The 18623-nt window shown below is 43.1% G+C and overlaps 1 protein-coding gene across 5 annotated transcripts in view; it reads right to left on the bottom strand.

Annotated features, from left to right (window-relative positions):
• The window catches only part of Hivep2 (HIVEP zinc finger 2), a 191077-nt gene that overhangs the window by 15729 nt on the left and 156725 nt on the right, over positions 1 to 18623 (bottom strand). For all 5 annotated transcript variants that reach the window (XM_038340008.1, XM_038340012.1, XM_038340011.1 and 2 more), the window contains 2 exons: positions 6681 to 6725; positions 337 to 5878 (listed from right to left, as the gene is read on the bottom strand). In XM_038340008.1, the coding sequence (XP_038195936.1) occupies positions 337 to 5487 (5151 nt within the window). In that variant the 5' untranslated portion in view covers positions 5488 to 5878; positions 6681 to 6725. The remainder of the gene's footprint in view (positions 1 to 336; positions 5879 to 6680; positions 6726 to 18623) is intronic.

Here is an 18623-nt window from a genome sequence, read left to right as displayed (position 1 = left end):
TATCCATTTTTTCTTAATTCCCCATTTTAAAAGCCCCTGAATTCCTCATGTCTGTGCTATCACTCAGAGGACAGAGGAAAAGCGACCAATGGACCTTAGTCCCAGTGGGAGAATTTTCCATGTCTGGGCTGAAGTAGGATTTCCTATCCCCTGAGGCTTTCCTGGGAGCCCACAGAGCTAAGCGCAGGCTATGGCTTCTCCACCCCTAGGTAAGACCAGATCACTTAGTATTCCCCAGTTTGTTTGACGCTTTTGATCTTCTACCCTTCACGGTACAATCTGCCTAGTATTAGACCCACAACCCACTGTGTTTTCTGACCCTGGGTCTGTCCTTACCTGTGCAAATTGCTTCCAGGCACTGGAGGATGTGAGCTTGCCAGTTCCGGGCCTGTGCATAGCAGCCAGAGTATAAATTTCTGCAGTGATTTTTTGTTTGGATCTCAGAAGGGCCAGCGTGGTCTTGGTGTTCAATCCTGATGGGTTTGGGTTACAGGAACTAATGCACCATGAAGCATAGACTGAGGACTTGAAGGTGGCCTGTTGCACAAAATTGGGTTTTGTATAATTTAAGAAGCACCAACTCACAGTAGTTGTTGTCCGCAGACTGGGGAACTGAAGGATCTGCTGGAAATCTGTCACGTCTGTGAAAAGAAGAGTGGAATTCGCCACGTTTCCTCCCGGGCCAGAGGCCATGTGAACCAGCATGCCGACAGGCAGCTTGCGGGCCTTCCCTTCCTCTTCCTGCTGACTGCCTCCCGTGGGCAGCGAAGAGCTCTGGGGGCTCAGGCTCATGTCTGACGCCGTCTCATCGATGTCCAACTCATCCGAGGACTCTCTGCTCTCCGAAGGCCCGCTGAACTTCCGCCGTGGAGGTGCCCTGGAACCCGGAAGTATCTCCCTGTTGGGAGGGAAAGGCCCACTGGCGGACGGGTGGTCTTGAGAAGAGGAAGGCGACAGGGAGGAGAAGGAAGATGACCTTGACTGGGAGCCATCCTTGGGCTCCGAAGCACACCCTTGCCTCACCAGTTGGGGTTTCTGGGGGCGGGAGAGGCCCTTCTTGATGTCTGAGTTGGTCAGCTCCACTGCACTGAGCTCTTCCACAATCTGCCCGTACATCTTCTCCTCTTTCACCCGTTTCTGCTGCTTTGTTTCCATGAAGAGCTCCAAACTGCTGGCTGGAGACAGCATCCGCTTGCTGCCTCCGAGAGAGGCTGCGCTGTCTGAGGTGGATGGTAAACACAGGGGGATGGAGGATTCTAAGCCCAGAGGTAAGGTCTGAGGTACTTTCCAAAGAGGGTATTTCTCCAAGCCTGTGTGCTGCCCAAGCACTTGGGCTATGTTCAGTCCTATCCCTTGCATGGCTGCGTTGGTTACCAGTGTTCTTTGGGTCATATTCTCATCAACCTTGCATATGACAATTGCGGGGCTATTCTGTCCGAGTATCTGAGAAATGCTTGTGTACATGACGCTGCCGTAGGATGGGACATGGGTCTGGATCCGAACAGGAACCACCGTTCCCGGGAGAGACTGCAAAGGCCCGGCATTTTCAGAGGCAAAATCTTCTCGAAGAAGCTGATCAGTGGGCGTTTCAGTGGATTTACTGTTTGGGTCTGACGGAAACTTCGGAGGGAGGTTCTTGCAGTGTAGCCCTGGTGTTGCGGAATAACACGGGTATGTCTGCTCTTTTGCATGTGGGTAGTCAGCGGATTTCTTTCCAGTGTGTTCTGCTACGTGCTCTAAGGGGTAGCTAGAATGAATGTCAGCTTGGAAAGAAGGCTTGGTATAGCTGTTCTGAGGGTGAGGAGCAAAGGGATGGGGGAAATGTGCCTGCCACCAGGGAGGCTGCTGAGCTGGCAAATGAACCATACAGACAGTCGGGTACTGAAACTGAAACAAGGCATTCTGGATAGGGGAAAATGGGACCGTGTCTTGATGTGGAAACAGATGTGGCTGCTCGGGTAAGTGCTTGCTTGCCATGTAGGATGCTGGTGGCATCAACGGATTTCTCAGAGATTCTTGACTGTCCATGTGCATGATCTGTTGCTGGGCAAGGTGGAGTGGTGGCCCTGAGCTCAGCTGGCCACAAGGGCCGACCACCTGCTTTCCTGCGTCATCCCCGGGGAGAGGTGGGAGCACAGAGGACCATGCAGCCCTGAGGCCAGCGTGCAGTTGCTCCATCTGCTCCTGCTTGACGCTGGGGTCAACACCGGCTTCACCTTGGACAATTTCTGGGGAGCCGCTGAAGGAAGCCTGTCGCACCAGAAAGCATTTCTTCCTCTCCCGGGATGGTGATAATGTTGATGGAGATGCTCCCACCACCGGAGCGTGGGACAGATTCCCATAATCAAATGATTTACTCCGTATCTCTGGGACTTCTGTCGGATGAGGACAAGGCATTTGCTCGGAGGAGCAACGCCGCATTTCTTTCTGGTGGTGATGACCTGGGACAGACAATGAGTATGTGCCCGCGGGAACAGTCAAAAACTCAGAATGTTTGCCACTCTCATCCTGCTTAGGGGGTGCCGTGAGCTTAACCGTTTCTTCTCTCTCGAAGGACATAGAGAAGCTGGAACTGTGTGATAAGTTACTTTCTTGGCTGGGACTTCGAGAGAGGCCGGTGCCTGTGGACTCGAAACTGGACTCCCCTGAGGAATGCTCCATGTCTGCAAGCCGCAAGCGTTTCTTTTTGGGAGGCAACTTCTCAGCAGGGAGTTGGGAAAGGGTCTCACTTCTCTGGGGCCACTGGAATTCCTCCACAGGTTTTTCTGGCTCCTTGGCAGGAGCTTCCTTCTCCTTCTCAGGCTTGTCGGGTTCCTCTGTGACTCTGATTTCGGGAACCTGAATGTTGTGCTGGCGAACAAGCCTCGGCTGTGTATGGTAGGATTGCTGTGGCACCTGCTGGGAAGGGGTTGGCTTGCTTCCACTTTCTGCACCATCCCCGGGAGGAGCCCACTCTGGGCTTACAGGGGCTTCTAAAATCTCACTGTCACATGTCTCAGAAGGTGAGGGGGTCTTGTCCTGCGAACCAGCCACCATTTCTGCCGACTCAGATCTTTCAAAGGAATTGGGCCGGCTCAGCGAGTTTGTGTGCTGAATCACTGAGATCACATTTCCAGGAGGCTTCCTGGCCAGGTCTGACATCTTGTCAGGATCAGCAGCTGAGGGCACATCCTCTGACCCAAGAGATGAACTTCCAGATGGCAGCTGGGGACGAGCTGGGTCAAAACGTTCCGAGTGACCATGCGGAAGGTTCTCGTGGCCAGGCATGGCAAAGCCACCCCTTCCTCCTTCCTGTATCTTGGGGTCATACTCTGAAGACATCATGCCCACAGGGGCGCTTCCCATGCCACCACAGATCATGGGTGCATCCTCCTCATCCCCGACGCTCTTCTCCTTCCTGCGTTTTCTGTTCTCGTAAGGAGTCCCAAACATGGTTGTCACTCCCTGCGATGGCACGGAGGGGTCCATGAAGTAGTCCCCTCCGTGCTTCAAAGAGCTCAAGCAGGAAATGTCCCGGTAGCTTGGTTTTGGTGTTTCAGGGTCTTCCCACTTCTTATATGGTTTACGGCAGACATCGTAGTCATAGCCAACCCTGTCTCCAGGAACTAATTTCTTGTCCTTCACAGATAAGCTGGCAAGGCTCTTGGACATCCTGGCAGGGTGCTCAGACTCCATGTGCCCCTCCTGTACTGACGGCAGCTCGAAGGCTGCTTGTCTTCTTAGCATGCGCTGGGGAGGTATGCCTACCGTGCCGGGATAGAACACATCATCTGATCCTGTCATCCGTTCATCAAATGAGTGACTTCCTCTCAAAGAAGGAGGGATGCTTAAATTAGTTGCTGAGGAAGTTGGCATTGAGTTGCTTCTAATGAGGGGTGAAGAGTCCACAGGCGCCTCTAAGAGAATCGGATTGCTGCCGGGGAAGTTTCCTGGGTAGAGTTTTCCTTCATTCCTGATGGATGACGGGATGGCCTGCGATTGCCTGCACTCACTGTTGAATTTTGTTGGCCTCAGCATGCTTGCTTGAGTAGGGTCCATTTCTCCTTTGTTGGAGATCAGCTGGGAGACGGGATCTTCAAACATCTTGGCCTCCAGCCTGGTGTTCACATGAGGTAATGGTTCCATGATGCCTCTCCGCCCCATGGTGGTGCGCTCCTGACCAGTGGGAGTAACACTGAGCGTATTCCTTGGACTAAGTCGACAGTATTTTCCAAAGATGATTTCTTCATAAGACTTTGCATTTGTGTTGGGTGGGCTTATCTGCTGCTCTGCACTTTCTGAGCGAGAAAAGTAGCCTGAGTCAGTGCTTCCTTTGCTGTGCGGGCTCAGAAGGTTGAGGGATGGCTCAGAGTCTTGTCCTTTCTTCTCTGAGAGTCGCAGTGCAAGCTTCTGTTTCACTGTGTGAGAGTCGTCCGCCTTAGCATTTAAAGACGGATTTGGGAGCATGTCAGAGCTCAGATACTGAGAGCTCTCATTAGGTAGCGGGATCCCGCTTTTGGGGATAATCAAAATTGGCACCTTCATTGGACCGCCCAAGGATTCTTCCAAGGACCCATGGTAGCCACCCCTGCTAGCAATATCCAATGGGATGGGAGGGCCAGGGCTCATTTTGTCGGGAGCCTCAGCAAATAAAGAGCTCTCCTCATCCGTGTCTGTACTCTGCTCGCCATCCGAATGTATCTCTGCTTCTACATCAATGAAACCGGCCTCGAGGTCCAACTTAGATACAGATGACTCAGTGAAAGGTACCAACCCGGCCTTAATCGCGTGGGCATGAGACTTCCTGTGCTTATATAAATTGCTCTTGGTCTTGAAAGAGAAACCACAAGGTATGCATGGATATGGCCGCTCACCGGTGTGTGACCTGATGTGTTTCTTCAGGACGCTTGGTTTGGCACACGCCCTGCTGCAGTACGGGCAAATGTATTTGCCGGGCTTTTTGGGTTTGTGCTCCTTCCTGTGAGCATCTTCCGCCTGTTCGATACTTTTCTGGGAGTATTGGCTGTAAGCAGGGCTGAGACTTGAGATCTTCTTTCTAGGATAACCACCTCCATGGCTGTGGACAGGAAAAGGGAATAAGTCCTCAGAGGCAACGGATGGCAAAGGGCCAGGGTAAAGCCAGGGAGGGCCTTCTAGGCTCTGGTGTGGCTTGTTGTGCATGATGCCCTGTGGCAATGAGTGCTGAGGGAAGGAGAGTGAGTGTTGGCATGGGTAGGGGCTCGGACGGTGCGGCGGGTATTGCTTCTCTGTGACTTGATGGACGCCCTCGCCAGGCGAGGCCAGCTTCCCAGAACCAAACAGTTGTGCTGACGCGGCATTTCCGATTTGCTCGGGATCTATTTGCGGCTGCCGCTGTCCTTCCTGACTGCCGAAAGTGCTCATCTTAATAACAGCTGATTGTTCCTGCCTCCATCCACCTGACACACTGTCAGTTTCTCCAGACCTTGAGGTAGCTTTTTGTCCTAGAGCTGTGTCCCCCGTGTCCATTTTTGTTACACAAGGTCTTAAGTGCTACTTTGCCTGGAAGCCAAGCAGACTCATGGAGTGTCTCCAAGGCTGTGCTTTTTAAATCTGGGTTGCTTCCATGTTCTTGGTTGTCTGCAAACCTGTGGATTGTTCCCTCTCTCTGGAACCTTCCACACTCACACTGTAATCGGTGGGCATTGGATGGAAATGTCCTTGAACCAAGCTATACTACAGTTCTCTCCATCCTACAAATGTCCATCTTCAAAAGCAAAGTGCAAAGCTGCAAGGGTTCCTTATGGCATTTGAATTTTTTTTTAACTAGGATGAAATTAGGGTGCTGAATAGTCCAGGAGAAATTCTGCCCATCAGCTACAGCAAAGATCAACAGCCAGCTTCACCAAAGCACAGGGACCTGAAGGACAAGAAAGCAAGTGGTCATAAGGGTCTCCAAATAAGACAGCAATACCCATGCTAAACCATCAGTCTGGAATTGGATAAACTACAATGTTTTTCATTCCGATAAATTATTTATGGCTATTGCATTGGTTACCTAATTCAAAGATATTAATTTCAAACCCAGAATTATGTCATAAGCATAAATTTCCTCCATGCCTAATATGCAGACAAGTTTTATAAATACTCCTTAATTTTGTTTAGGAATTGTATGGGGAGCCTGAATTCAGTGGCAAAGCAGCATGCTTCTCAGCACGAGTATGAGGCCCTGGGTTTCATCCGCATACACATCCCAAAGCATCTGAGGGACAGTGTACTGTAAATATTACTTACAATATATGATTTTTAAAGCCTTAATTAGAAACTTGAAAGCTATTTCTAGCCAAGATTTTGTGACTTGCATGCAGAAGTGTATTTCATAATTTCATATAGCTTAAAATAAATTATACTCATATATCTGTATTAATATAAAATATAAAAGTAAATAATAAATATAATCAATGTTATGTAATGCATGTATAACAAAACATAACTACTTGGGATTTTATACGTTACTACAATACATAAGTACATTTATAGCTTGAAAAGAGCAATCAGCAGAGCTAGATCAAAGGTTGACAGAAGATACAAAGATCTTCAATGAACTTTGGTGACATTGTATCAAACTGTCTTAACAAAACAGTCCTAAAACTTTCATAACCTGGAAAGCAAAGCCAACTTGGAAGACAGTTTAAAAGGTCGTTTAAAAATGAAGACGTTACCTGAACAGTTTAGAGTTCTCATGGGCATGATTGTCCTGACGCGACCTGTGTACAAAACAACCACCATTAGGAAAAACTACTGCATCAAACTACAGCATTATTATACAAACATAATGTTCAGTGCACCAAGGATGGGAGTCTCAATGCTATGTGCCTAAATCAATGACAAAGATTATTTTACAATGTACTCTCCTAGAGTGGTAAGCCTTATGCTGGGCCACCAAAATAGTCATAAGAGTTGAGCCAGTGCTTCCTTTGAGAGATCATACAAATTTTTTCCAAGTAAACAAGCTATAAAAAGTTATGTGAGGCATATGCCAATATGCTAATTATTTGAAATGGAAATCAAGAAAGTAATCCCATTTGCAATAGTTTCAACAACAACAAAAAGAATATATTTAACCAAAGAGTTGAAAGATCTCTACCATAGAAATTATAGAACATAGATGAAAGAGACAGAAGAGAATACATAAAAACTTGGAAAGATAATCTAGCTTCATGGTTAGTAATAATCAATATAGTTATATAACCGTACTACCCAAAATAATCTATAGATTTAATGTAATGCTAATCAAAAATACCACAGACATTCTTCACAGACCTAGAAAAATAAAATTCTAAAATTCACATGGAGACATACATGTGAGGTATAAAAAGAATGAAAATTTGGGGGCCATCACAACAGTTCAGTTGGAAAAGTGTTTGCCACACAAGTATGAATTTGAGGCCCAGAGTGTTGAGGAGGCAGAGACAGAAACATGATTATCCAATCAGTATTGCCAACTCAGCAAGTTCCAGATTCAGTGAGAGACCCATGCCCCAAAATAAAATAAAAGAAGGTGGGAGTGATGGATGAAGACACGTGTTGTTGCCCCCCACTAATCTTCACATGCACACATGTACATGTGCACCTGAACACACGTGTGTATATTAACACACAAACATGAACACACAGAAGGAGAGATCCCATTGTTTGCAATAACTCATGTAACTGAGGACCATTACAGGATGTAAAATAGCCCAGAGATGGAAAACAGTGAACCATATAATAACATCCCTATGTGGAATCTAAAACGCTCTCATGGAAGAAGAGTTGAGAGCAGAGTGGAAGCATCCTAGCTATTCGGAACGGTTAAGGGAGATGGGGATCACTGGGTATTAAGGAATGTTAGGAGCAAAAGTTTTACTGTGCTATGATATAGTTAGGAGATCACAACATGCCATATAATTCAAACTTGAAAAAATGATCTTGAGCTGGATTTAAACATTACAGACTTGCATGGTGACCCTGTAATTAAATGGATTTCGTTTTATATAAGAACTTAAATTTAATTATTAAAGTTTTAAATAGTAACTTTCTAATTCTCAAGACTGATACATATAGCAAAGCTTGACCCACTACTAATTGATGATTGACCCACTGCTAATTCCTTAGATATCAAAAATTGAAAATTGGGCTGGGTGGTGGTGGCACATGCAGGGAGGTGGTGGTGGCGCCTGCCTTTAATCCCAGTACTTGGGAGGCAGAGGCAGGTAGATCTCTTTTGAGTTGGAGGCCAGCCTGGTCTACAGAGCTAGTTCTAAGACAAGTTCCAAAACTACAGAGAAACCCTGTCTCGAAAACAAACAAACAAATAAAAACAAAAAAATTGAAAATTGTGGCTTTAAATTTTTGAATAATTGACAATTTTGAATATTTAAGATTTGAATATTTAAATGGGCTGCTTATTTTCATAGTATTTAAATTACAGAAGTGTGAAGGAGTCCCTCAGAGAAGAGTGAGGAGGAAGCCACTTGGTAATTGTGAAGATTTTAAGTGAATCCTGGACTCCCAAAAAGGAATCCCGAATGTAGTACCCAGTGGATCCTAAGGCTTTGGAGCTAAGTCCTACCAGTCAGGATAAAAGCGCAGATGTCTCCATGATAGTCTTTGTGGTAGTCCTTATTGAAACAAAACAGCTAAGTTAATGGCTGAGAGTCCCTTCACTGGAAGTTTACCTGTAAGTAAGTGCTTGCGCACAAAGAATTGTGTCAAAGGACTCTGAAAGCAAGGCTCACAGAGAAAACAGGACCATAAGAAAAAGTACAGGTGTGTACTGCTACCAAAACTTGCTCAGGAAACAGAAATTGAGTGAAGGAAAACTTACTTCATATGAGTAAGCATATTATAATCCTGTTTTAATAAAAAGAGATTGAAAGTGGGTGGTGGTGATGTACATCTTTAATCCCAGCACTAGAGAGGCAGTGGCAGGTGGATCTCTGAGTCCAAGGTCAGCCTGGTCTGCGAAGTGAGTTACAGGACAGTCAGGGTTGCATAGAGAAACCCTGTCTTGAAAAAAAAAACAATAGAAAAAGAAAAAGGGAAATAAAAAGAGGTAGAAGATAGGTTTCATAAAGATGCTACTGTGTGTGTATATGTGTGTGTATGTGTATGTGTGTGTATGTATGTGTATGTGTGTGTATGTGTGTGTGTATCTGTGTGTGCATATGTGTGTGTGTACATGTGGAGGTCAGAGAACAGCCCCAGTTGTCCATCTGTAGGTGTTGCCCACTTGTCTGTTTGTTCTTTTGAGATTAGGGTTCTCATTTGCCAAGTGCTCTGGGCCGGCTGGCCAAGAAGCCCAAGGATTGGATTGTCTCTACTTCAACAGCGTGTGCCCCCATGCCTGCCCTTTCTATGTGGTTCTGAAGATCAAACTCAAGTTCTCTAGGTTGTGCAGCAAGGTCTTTTCCAAATGACCTATCATCTCTCCAGTCCTCCAGCAACTTTTAATAGTAGTGAAGTTGTAGAGAGCCAATCATTTATAGCCAGACATTTTAACAGGAAGCTTTTTCCTTAGTAGCTATGTGGCATAATAAATAGATCTTCAAATCGCCTGTATAGAAACTAAGTCACATACATATTAATGTTGATTTGTTGGAAAGTTTTACATTGAATTGAGGTTTGTCTCCTCACAGTGATTTTCTTAATTTCAAAGAAAACTGATGGCCTCAAAGTTTATCAGTGAGAATTTACGTCAATCAATTCCAGGAAGGAGACTAACAAAATGCATGGCATTGCCCTTAAACTGGTGAAATTCTGTGCATAATTCAATATTTAAGATCCCTGTAATATAGCTTATTTGGAACTTTGAGAGGCAAGTATGGCCCTCTAAAATGCAAGTGGAATTTGCCTGTGATTCATGAAGAAGTATGCATATCCTCAATTGGGATTCAGAGCTGGAAACAATTTCCAATTTACTTCCTAGGTTTAATAGCTTATATTTATATTGATCCATAACTGCAGCCCCAATTCTCACACTGCTTGAATATTCCTTGATAAATTCTGAAATTCAAAACACTCCAAAATATGAAAGTTTCTGAGCACCAACATGATGCCAAGAGGTAAAAATTTTCATTCCTGGCTTCATGTGATAAGTTGTGCTCAAAGGGAGATACACTAAAAATATTATATAAAATTATCTTCAGGCCGCATGCATAATTCATATGTGAAATATAAATTAATTTACACTTGAATTCCCAGAACATATCTCTCTCCATATGTGTGAGTGTGTGTGTGTGTGTGTGTGTGTGTGTGTGTGTATTCAAATATTACAGATCTTTTCAAAAAAAGCTAACACTTGATACTGGTCCTGAGCACTTCAGGTGAGGACAACTCAGCCTGTGGTGACAAGAGAAGTTGTCACTCACTATGTATTTGTTCCTACACCAGCACAGTTAAAACTCAAAAGATCTCATATGTTTTTTTCATTTGGTGTTTATGGCGCCTCTGGACTATAGAATGATTATATCTGCCCCCATGAGGAGGAAGACATCAAGGCCCTGGGAATGGGAGCTGGAATCCAACCCAAGCTTGGCTGACCTCCAAGCACCATGTATCTCACATGTTCTCTCATAAACCTCATCCCAACTTCAAATACTGCATCTTCAATGTTTTTCAAGTGTTTTCGCGTTATCTCCGAAGTTTCAATTATTGTCCATCTTTGTAACCCTCAAGTTTTGAAGGTTTTAGAAGAAAATATCTGACCTTACAGGTTAGAGATAAGAAAGTAGCCACAAATGTGACTTCTTAGGGGAAATGACCATAATCTAGATAGTGATCAACATGTAACTTAGGCAGCACCTTATGAGAACACTGGAAACCTTCAAGACAAACTGCTCTCCTTTGTTCTTTGAAGATCATTTCTTTAAGGGAAAACATCCACCTCAGAGGTGAAAATCAACATTCATCAGTTCCCATTCTTTGCATGACATACAATATGTAATTTTGTAATTTCAAGTGAAGTAAGGGCAGATTTTTATGAAAAGAAAGACTGGGACGGACCCGTGTTTTCATTTGACAGTGAGGGCTTATCTCTCTAAAGGAGACAGCTACTGCTCCATTCTACAGCAAAACAGTTAAAACTATTACACCAGTGACTAGATACATCCTTTCCAAAGACAAAACACCCAACAAAAAAATAATAAAACTCCCGTTAAAAACTGCACCTCTTTTGAAAATAAGCTTCAGAATGCGGAGGGAAAGTGCCACATGCAGCTCACAAGCAGACTTTCTGGATAAGAGCCTTGTGATACCCCTCTATTTAATCCAGAAACACCATTTTCCAGAACTTCCTTCCTATCCCAGGACCTTCAGGAAGAGCGGGCATCCCAACACAAGGACGCTCTGATCCATCTTCTTCTAATAGCAAAGTCCATCTTCTTGTTTCAGTGAAATGCTTGAGACGTTTACTAAGGAGGGGGCTCAGGAGATAACTCAGAAGAAAGAGTGTTTCTTTGGCAAGCGTGAGAACCTTAGTTTAGTCCATTTAAAAAGCAAGGCACAGGCACACTTTACAAGTGCACTCACACACACATACACACGGGGAGAGGAGGGAGGGAGGAGGGGAGGGAGAGAAGAAGGGAGGGAAGGGCGGGAGGGAGGGAGGGAGGGAGGGAGGGGGGGAGAAAGGGAGAGAGAAAGAGAGGGAGGGAGGGAGAAAGAGAGAGAGAGAGAGAGAGAGAGAGAGAGAGAGAGAGAGAGAGATATCCTATGAGCCCTTCACACAGGATTTTAAGCAGCTGACATTGTTCTTCGGAGCACTATTTTGGGGTAGCCTTCAGTTCACTGCTACTCATGAATCACTGGGACTTTCTGAGACTGGAAAGGTGGAAAAGAGCAAAAAGTACTGGTCCCTCGAGGAATCCCAGGATCGCTCTGATGGATATTACAGACAAGGAGGATTTTATGGACTGCTTGTCTTGAGCTGCTTTTTCTTGGACATGAGAATAAAATGTAATAGAAACAATGCGCATCCCTGACCACAGACTGCATGTGACGGAGCTTTTCCTTTACATCGAAGTAGGTTCTGGGTATGCTCAACAGTTTATGCGCTGTTTTCCCTCCCTGAAGCCAAGGAAAGTAATTCACTCTAAAAAACCATAAGGCTTTCAAAGTTCAATCCAGCATTTGATAAAGGCATGTCTTCTTATGTTATTCTTAACTGATATTTTCACTAAGAGGTTTAATTTATCAAAATAAATAAATTCTTTAGTTTGTATTCTATTACTAAAATGTATGATTATGTTAATAAATGGGGAAGCATTTATTATATTAGAGTATATCAGGGAGGAAAATATAAGAGAGAAAATGCACATCAAATGGATCACTGAGTTCAGGGAAATATTTTTGGACTGAATATTATTTCAAATTACCAAATGTATTATGTATATTTTAAGATTTTAGTTTAACTTTTTGATATAGATCTGCTAAAAGCCAGGGAGCTCTATAGCAACTTCATTAGTTACAGCTAGATTATTTCCTTATGATCATATACATCCATTTTTCATAATTTCAAAGAGCATGTTGAATGTAAATACCAGTTTTCCCCAATCGATTAATATGCTAAAAATTCAATAGCAAAGCAATTCTTACAAGGAAAGAAAACAGCTAGCTATCATTTTGTTCACTGGGATTTCTTTTTATGGCAACCAAACCCACACAAAGTCATTTTTGGCACCCACCGCCAACAAAGGACTCGCTATTCTAAGCACAGTCTCACATTCGCATTTAAAATTCCCCCCCAAAGTGTTTTCAGTGCACCGAGGATAAAATTTTGAGCATATGGGTTTAGGGGTTCCTGTGGATGGTGTAACAGACAAAAGGTGTCTCTGTCAAGGGAGACATGCTCCATCCTGCCAGACAGCAGCACTTTTCAGAAGATGGTGACATTCGAAAGGTATCTGTCTTTGCATGGCTATGTCAGAATGTGTGTGTGTGTGTGTGTGTGTGTGTGTGTGTGTGTGTAAGAACGAGAGCACAAGGAAGTGACACAGCAAGAAAGAGAGGATGGGATAAGCAGCAAGACAGGCTAGTTGGCTCTGCTTAGCATTGGAGGCCTACCCTACCAGGCAGGGAAAAACAATATCTCAGAAAAAAGTTAACCTAGGACTTCTTAATTAAGTTAAATTAATCATTACTTTAGTGGTAGCAAATGCTAAGTAATCATCACTAGATAATAACATCCCACGTAGTGGAATGACAGCGGGCAGCAAGCTCATCCTCTTTCCCGACAGTATTTTACCTACAAGACATTGCTTAAAATCAAGATGGCCTCTTAGTTATCTTTTGCTGTTCTTATTGTTTTGGAGACCTGAGTGGCACCATATACTTATAAACAAGTATATGGACTTTTCTGTTGCTATTGATCATTAATTAAATATTTTAAGAAATATATGAACTGGCAGAGGCAGGTAGATCTCTGTGAGTTAGAGGTCAACCTGGTCTATAGAGTGAGTTCCAGGACAGGCTCCAAAGCTATACAGAGAAATACTGTCTCAAAAAACAAAAGAGAAATAAAAGAATGGAGGGAGGGAATAGGAGAGAGAGAGAGAGAGAGAGAGAGAGAGAGAGAGAGAGAGAGAGAGAGAGAGAGAGAGAGAGAGAGAGAGAGAGAGAGAACAAGAACCACATGGGCTCAGGCATAGTGTCCTTCATCTGAAAATCCAGCTCTCAGGGGGAGAAGGCAGGAGGGTTAATAGTTCAAGGTTATCCTTCACTAGTAGTGCAGAGCCTGGGCTACACGAGGGCCTGTCTAGAAAGGAGACAACACACACATACATTGGCTCACAACTACTTATATATAGGTGTCCTGCTATCTTCACCACCTGCTAGGGAGCAGCAAGTCAGAAAGAACCAAATGATAGAGGACCTCTCAAAAACAGCGTGGCCAAGGCCAAAGTCCAAACGAACATAGTTTCCCATGAAACAATTTCAAGGAGGTACTTTTTTGAAATCTAAATTATGCAAAAATGCTGCCTTTAGTTAAAAAAATTACTCAATAAACTCAATAATATCTTTAGTCATTCTTAAGGGGGACCAGTGACCAATAAGAAGAGGGTGCTATGTATCTTGCGACACCCCACCAAACAACTGGGAGAGCTCTGGGAAAGGTACACCACTGTGATGTCACTGGGATGCACTTTGACATGTTTGCAGTCTAAACTGCCATGAAAGAGTGTCCGAGAAAACGGAGCCACATTTTCCAGGTGGGCTGCAGGGTGGACAGCACGGAAGATGTCATCAAGACATGGAAGACTTATTTTGACTCTAGCATGGCACCTTTAACATACTATCACAAAATGTTTGTAACTTCATACTTGTGATTTCACATTTCCGGTGGCCTGTGCTCCTATCATATTGTTCCTATAAGGATTACTAAGAACGGCACATGGAAATAAACTAGGCCAGAAACAGTACTCTCAGATGAGACTCTCCCAGTTAAGAAGGTTATGACCGAAATGGTTCTATCATGAAAATCAAAAGAAACAAAGCTGTACAACATATTTCTATCTAAATGGAATACACCCATCCGGTCAAGGAAGTCGGTAGAGGCATTCCCTGCAGGCCCAAACTGCTCTTCAAGTTACATGTAAAATCGAGAGGCGAGAATAATAAATTTTAGCTATTAACCCATTATCCTCATATCAATAAACCGCATCACAATCATCTTAGCTTCCCAACTCTCTCCACCGAAACTCTTGCACTTCTTGGAATCTGAAAGATGAGCAAGAACATTGAAGATGTTGACGCTTACAGTTCAATCAACAGGCGGGCTTATTCTTCACCCACAGGAACTGCCTGCCCTCAAGAAATAAAATTTGGGATTATATCCTTCTCAAAAAAAAAAAACCCCACAACATTTTAATTTTAAAAAATTCTTTTGTTTTAACACAACATATATCTTTGGATGAATACTGGTATTAAGGGGGAAATACTCATTACAGAGCAGAAGCAATTAAAAATACAATTCTATAGTTAAAAGTTAATGTACTGGGGCTAGGCAGATAGCTCCGTTGACAATGTGCTTGTCTGGCATGTATGAAGACAAGAGTTCCATCCCTAGAACTCAAGGGGCCCACACTTGTAATCCCAGTGCTAGAGAGGCAGGGATGGATAGGTGGATCCTGGCTCACTAGCCAGCCAGTCTATTATGCTTGGTGAATTCCAAGTCAGGGAGAGACTGTCTCAAAACCTAAGGTGGATAGTGCCAAGGAAGGACGCCCAAAGCGTGTCTCCACATACATGCATGCACAGGCATGCCTGCACATCTGCACACATATGAGCACTACACACACAAAATCAAATCAAACCAAAATAGAGAGCCCTGGATGTGGAAGGTACAGCACTGGAGAACAGGCTGCCATTCCACTTGCCAGCTTCAGAAAGTCATCAGCTAAACTTCATATTCGCAGGTAACCTCATAAAAATTCCTTTTTTCAGCGGCTATGTTCTGGGCTAAAATTAATTACTGAACTAGGAATCCAACGCCAAGGAAGAAAAAAATTTAGAGCCTTCCTAGAGGCTAGTATGTAGTGAAGAAAAGGACTCCATTGTACTTTGAATTAATGCTTATCCAAATCTAATCTAAAGAAATTCAAGGAAGATCAAACTACTTAAGCTGAATACATGAATTAATCATCTGAGATGGTTTGATTCTACATATAAGAGGCCAGCAAAAAAGAAAACACTACTATACATCTTGGTGTGGTGTTGCAGGGCAGCCATCCCAGGAGTCAGGAAGCTGGGGCATGAGGATTTCTAAATTCTAACAATCTGGGCTATACAGCAAAACACTGTCTTAAAAGCAAATGACTATCATACCCACAGATGGACATTGTATATTTGCTAGTTGAGATACTAAGGACAACACTGTCTGCACTGCTGCCAAGATATTTCCAAAACTTTTGCAAATAGAACTAAAGAATCACAAGCCAGCTGTGAAAATGTGCCTTGTCCCTGGACTATTTCTTACAAGTATTTAATGGGCTTTCACTCCCTCCTGCCTGACCCGTCATCACCTTACTGCATCCCTGAAGCAGGACTTCAGGACACCCTGTGCACTTTAAGATATGAATCACTACAAGCAACAAGCAACAGGCCCACTTGGTTCCTCCCAAAGACAAAAAAAAAAAAAAAAAAAAAAAGGTGCAAAAAATAGCTTCTGCGACTGAAGCAGAAGCCACGTCAGCAAGCAGATGAACGTGGGAGGCCAGATAAGACTCCACTGCAGCCAACAGTGAATTATTAAGCACATGCTAGATTTATTTTCTGTTTTAAACTTGATTCTTCTTGCCTCAAGTCAACCACTGCTAGCACTCAAAATGTCCCCTGTCAAGCGCCAGTTTTTGCTAAACGGGAAATTTCATCAAAGACAAAGAACATGACTGGTAGCCATCAGAAGAATAGTGATGATGTCAGAACAACAACCACAACACCCCCCCCAAAAAATCAAAAAGACACCATGTTCTCTATTGTGATTACATATATAGTTCAGCACATCAATTATCATCCCTTTAAAAATAAAATTAATTTCTGAGATTGTGTGACAATATCAGAAAGAAAAAAAACTTGTTCTCTCTCATATGTAGAATCTAGTCAATAACATTTATGTAAACATACATACATATGGGTAAAGTATCACATGAAGAAAAGAGAACAAGAAAGGTCTAATATAGGGAGATGAGGAAGGAACTGAATGCAGATAATGAACACAAATTATAAAAGAGGATATAAAACTAAGTGTTTTTCTAGTTCTAATTCTGTCGTGAATTTTTGGGGGGTTAGGTGGTGAATAAGCACATAAAATATATTTGAGACTAAAAGTGTAAAATTTAATGTGAAGCTCCTCCAAAAGCCTATTCTAGCTGCATAAAATGTCACAAAGTTATATAGACTTTTGGGTCTGGTTAATTACATTGTGTGATGTGTTTTATTTACTTGCATCCTTTTCTACTAATAAAATTTAATTTTTAAAGAAAGAGGAAAATAATGTCCCTTGATAATAGGAGCTTAAGCTAAAGTAAAAAATATGGCACCCTCAGAACAAAAAGGACGACAAACATTGAACTGTTTTGCATTCAAAGCAAAATTCATCGAAGACATAAATGGGCCAAGATTCCATAGATATAGCTATTCTTAGGCAACAAGTTTTTTGCAGTTCTCACCGAATACCTGAGACTGGCCATCTACTTGTCACTACAGTAAGAGGCAAGAAAGGTAACGAGAACTCAGTTCAGAGTAGATCAGGACAAATTCCAACTCGCTATTCCTGTCAGCCTCCTCCACAGACGAAGCAGATTCTGTGAACATCTGCCAAGCTGGGACTGGGGAAACGCTCTCGGTTCTGCCTGCACAGTGGCTCCTGGAAGTGGGACAGACTCCTCTGATATCATGTTCTTATCTCTGAAGTTCCAGATTAGATATCCTGTTTCACCCAGGTGGAGGATTTCACACCAAGAAGAGGAAAATGGGTTCAACAGATTTACAACCATGTGACTTAACCTCACTTACTCCATGTTTAGTTTCTCTCTTGAAAATCAACAAACCTTTTTGGTACTGTTACGGCTAAACTTGTTTTTGACCTTGTTGCACCTTCCCAGGCATTACTGTGATTTTTAAGCAAAGATTCAAATGATATTAACACAAATGGCATAGAATTGATTGAAGTGATTTTGCCCAGACAGGCAATCAGTTATGGTCCTGCAAGCTAGGCAATTATTTTCACTATTAAAATGAAGACATGGTGAAACTGTCCAGGAAAATTAATTTTCCCATTAATTTTAAGTGAGTTTTTAAAGTTTGGGTCCTTCGTCAAAATAAAAGAAAAATATTTCACCAAACTTCTGGTTTACAATGTTTACATTTCATAGAAACCAACAGTTTATGGGTATATTGTTAATATACCCATAATGAAAATGGGAAATGAAAGAGGGAAGACGGTGGTTTAAAAAAATTCAGATTATTAGATTCATATGTAATTACCAGATGAAAACAATCATATTTAATAAATACTGAGTTTGTCCAAAAGAGTAATAGTAAATCTTGTTTAGAAATCTCTGGGTCACAGAAACCTACTCAACCACCCAGGGCTAGTGATGTCATACATCCTGGAGGAGAGCCTACAACCACCACTTTACTACACTGGCATAACCTTTAACTACATACTAAATACTTGTTGTTATGCCCACAGAGAAGTGTGGTCCTCATCCCCGACCAGGAAACTTCTCAGTGAAATAGATGGAGACCACTGCAGGAAACCTCAGCCATTCAAAATGCAGACTTGTGGAGCCTAATCCTAACGGATACATCTAGAAAACAACTCCCACATCTAAACTTCCGAAAACATCATGGAAGAAGGGCAGAAACATTGTAAGTTCGCCCCAACACCAGAGAATCAGGGAATTTGCTGGGAGATCGTGTCTTCTAGTAATGTCAGAAATGACACCCATGAAGCCTCACCAGCATGACAGCTTAAACATGACCTGAACAAGGGACAAGACATGGAGGAAAGCCCATGAGGTCTGACCCTTACATAAGGACTTCAGGCAACGAAGGAATGCCAAGTGAAGAAGAAATAGTCTTCCCCAGGGGAGAGAACACCAATCGGTTACCCAGTATCAAAT

Source organism: Arvicola amphibius, chromosome 8 (assembly GCF_903992535.2).
Source record: "Arvicola amphibius chromosome 8, mArvAmp1.2, whole genome shotgun sequence".
In the NCBI taxonomy this organism is placed as follows: domain Eukaryota; kingdom Metazoa; phylum Chordata; class Mammalia; order Rodentia; family Cricetidae; genus Arvicola; species Arvicola amphibius.
Note: the sequence above shows the minus strand (reverse complement) of the source record. Positions and strands in the feature narration are given on the sequence as shown.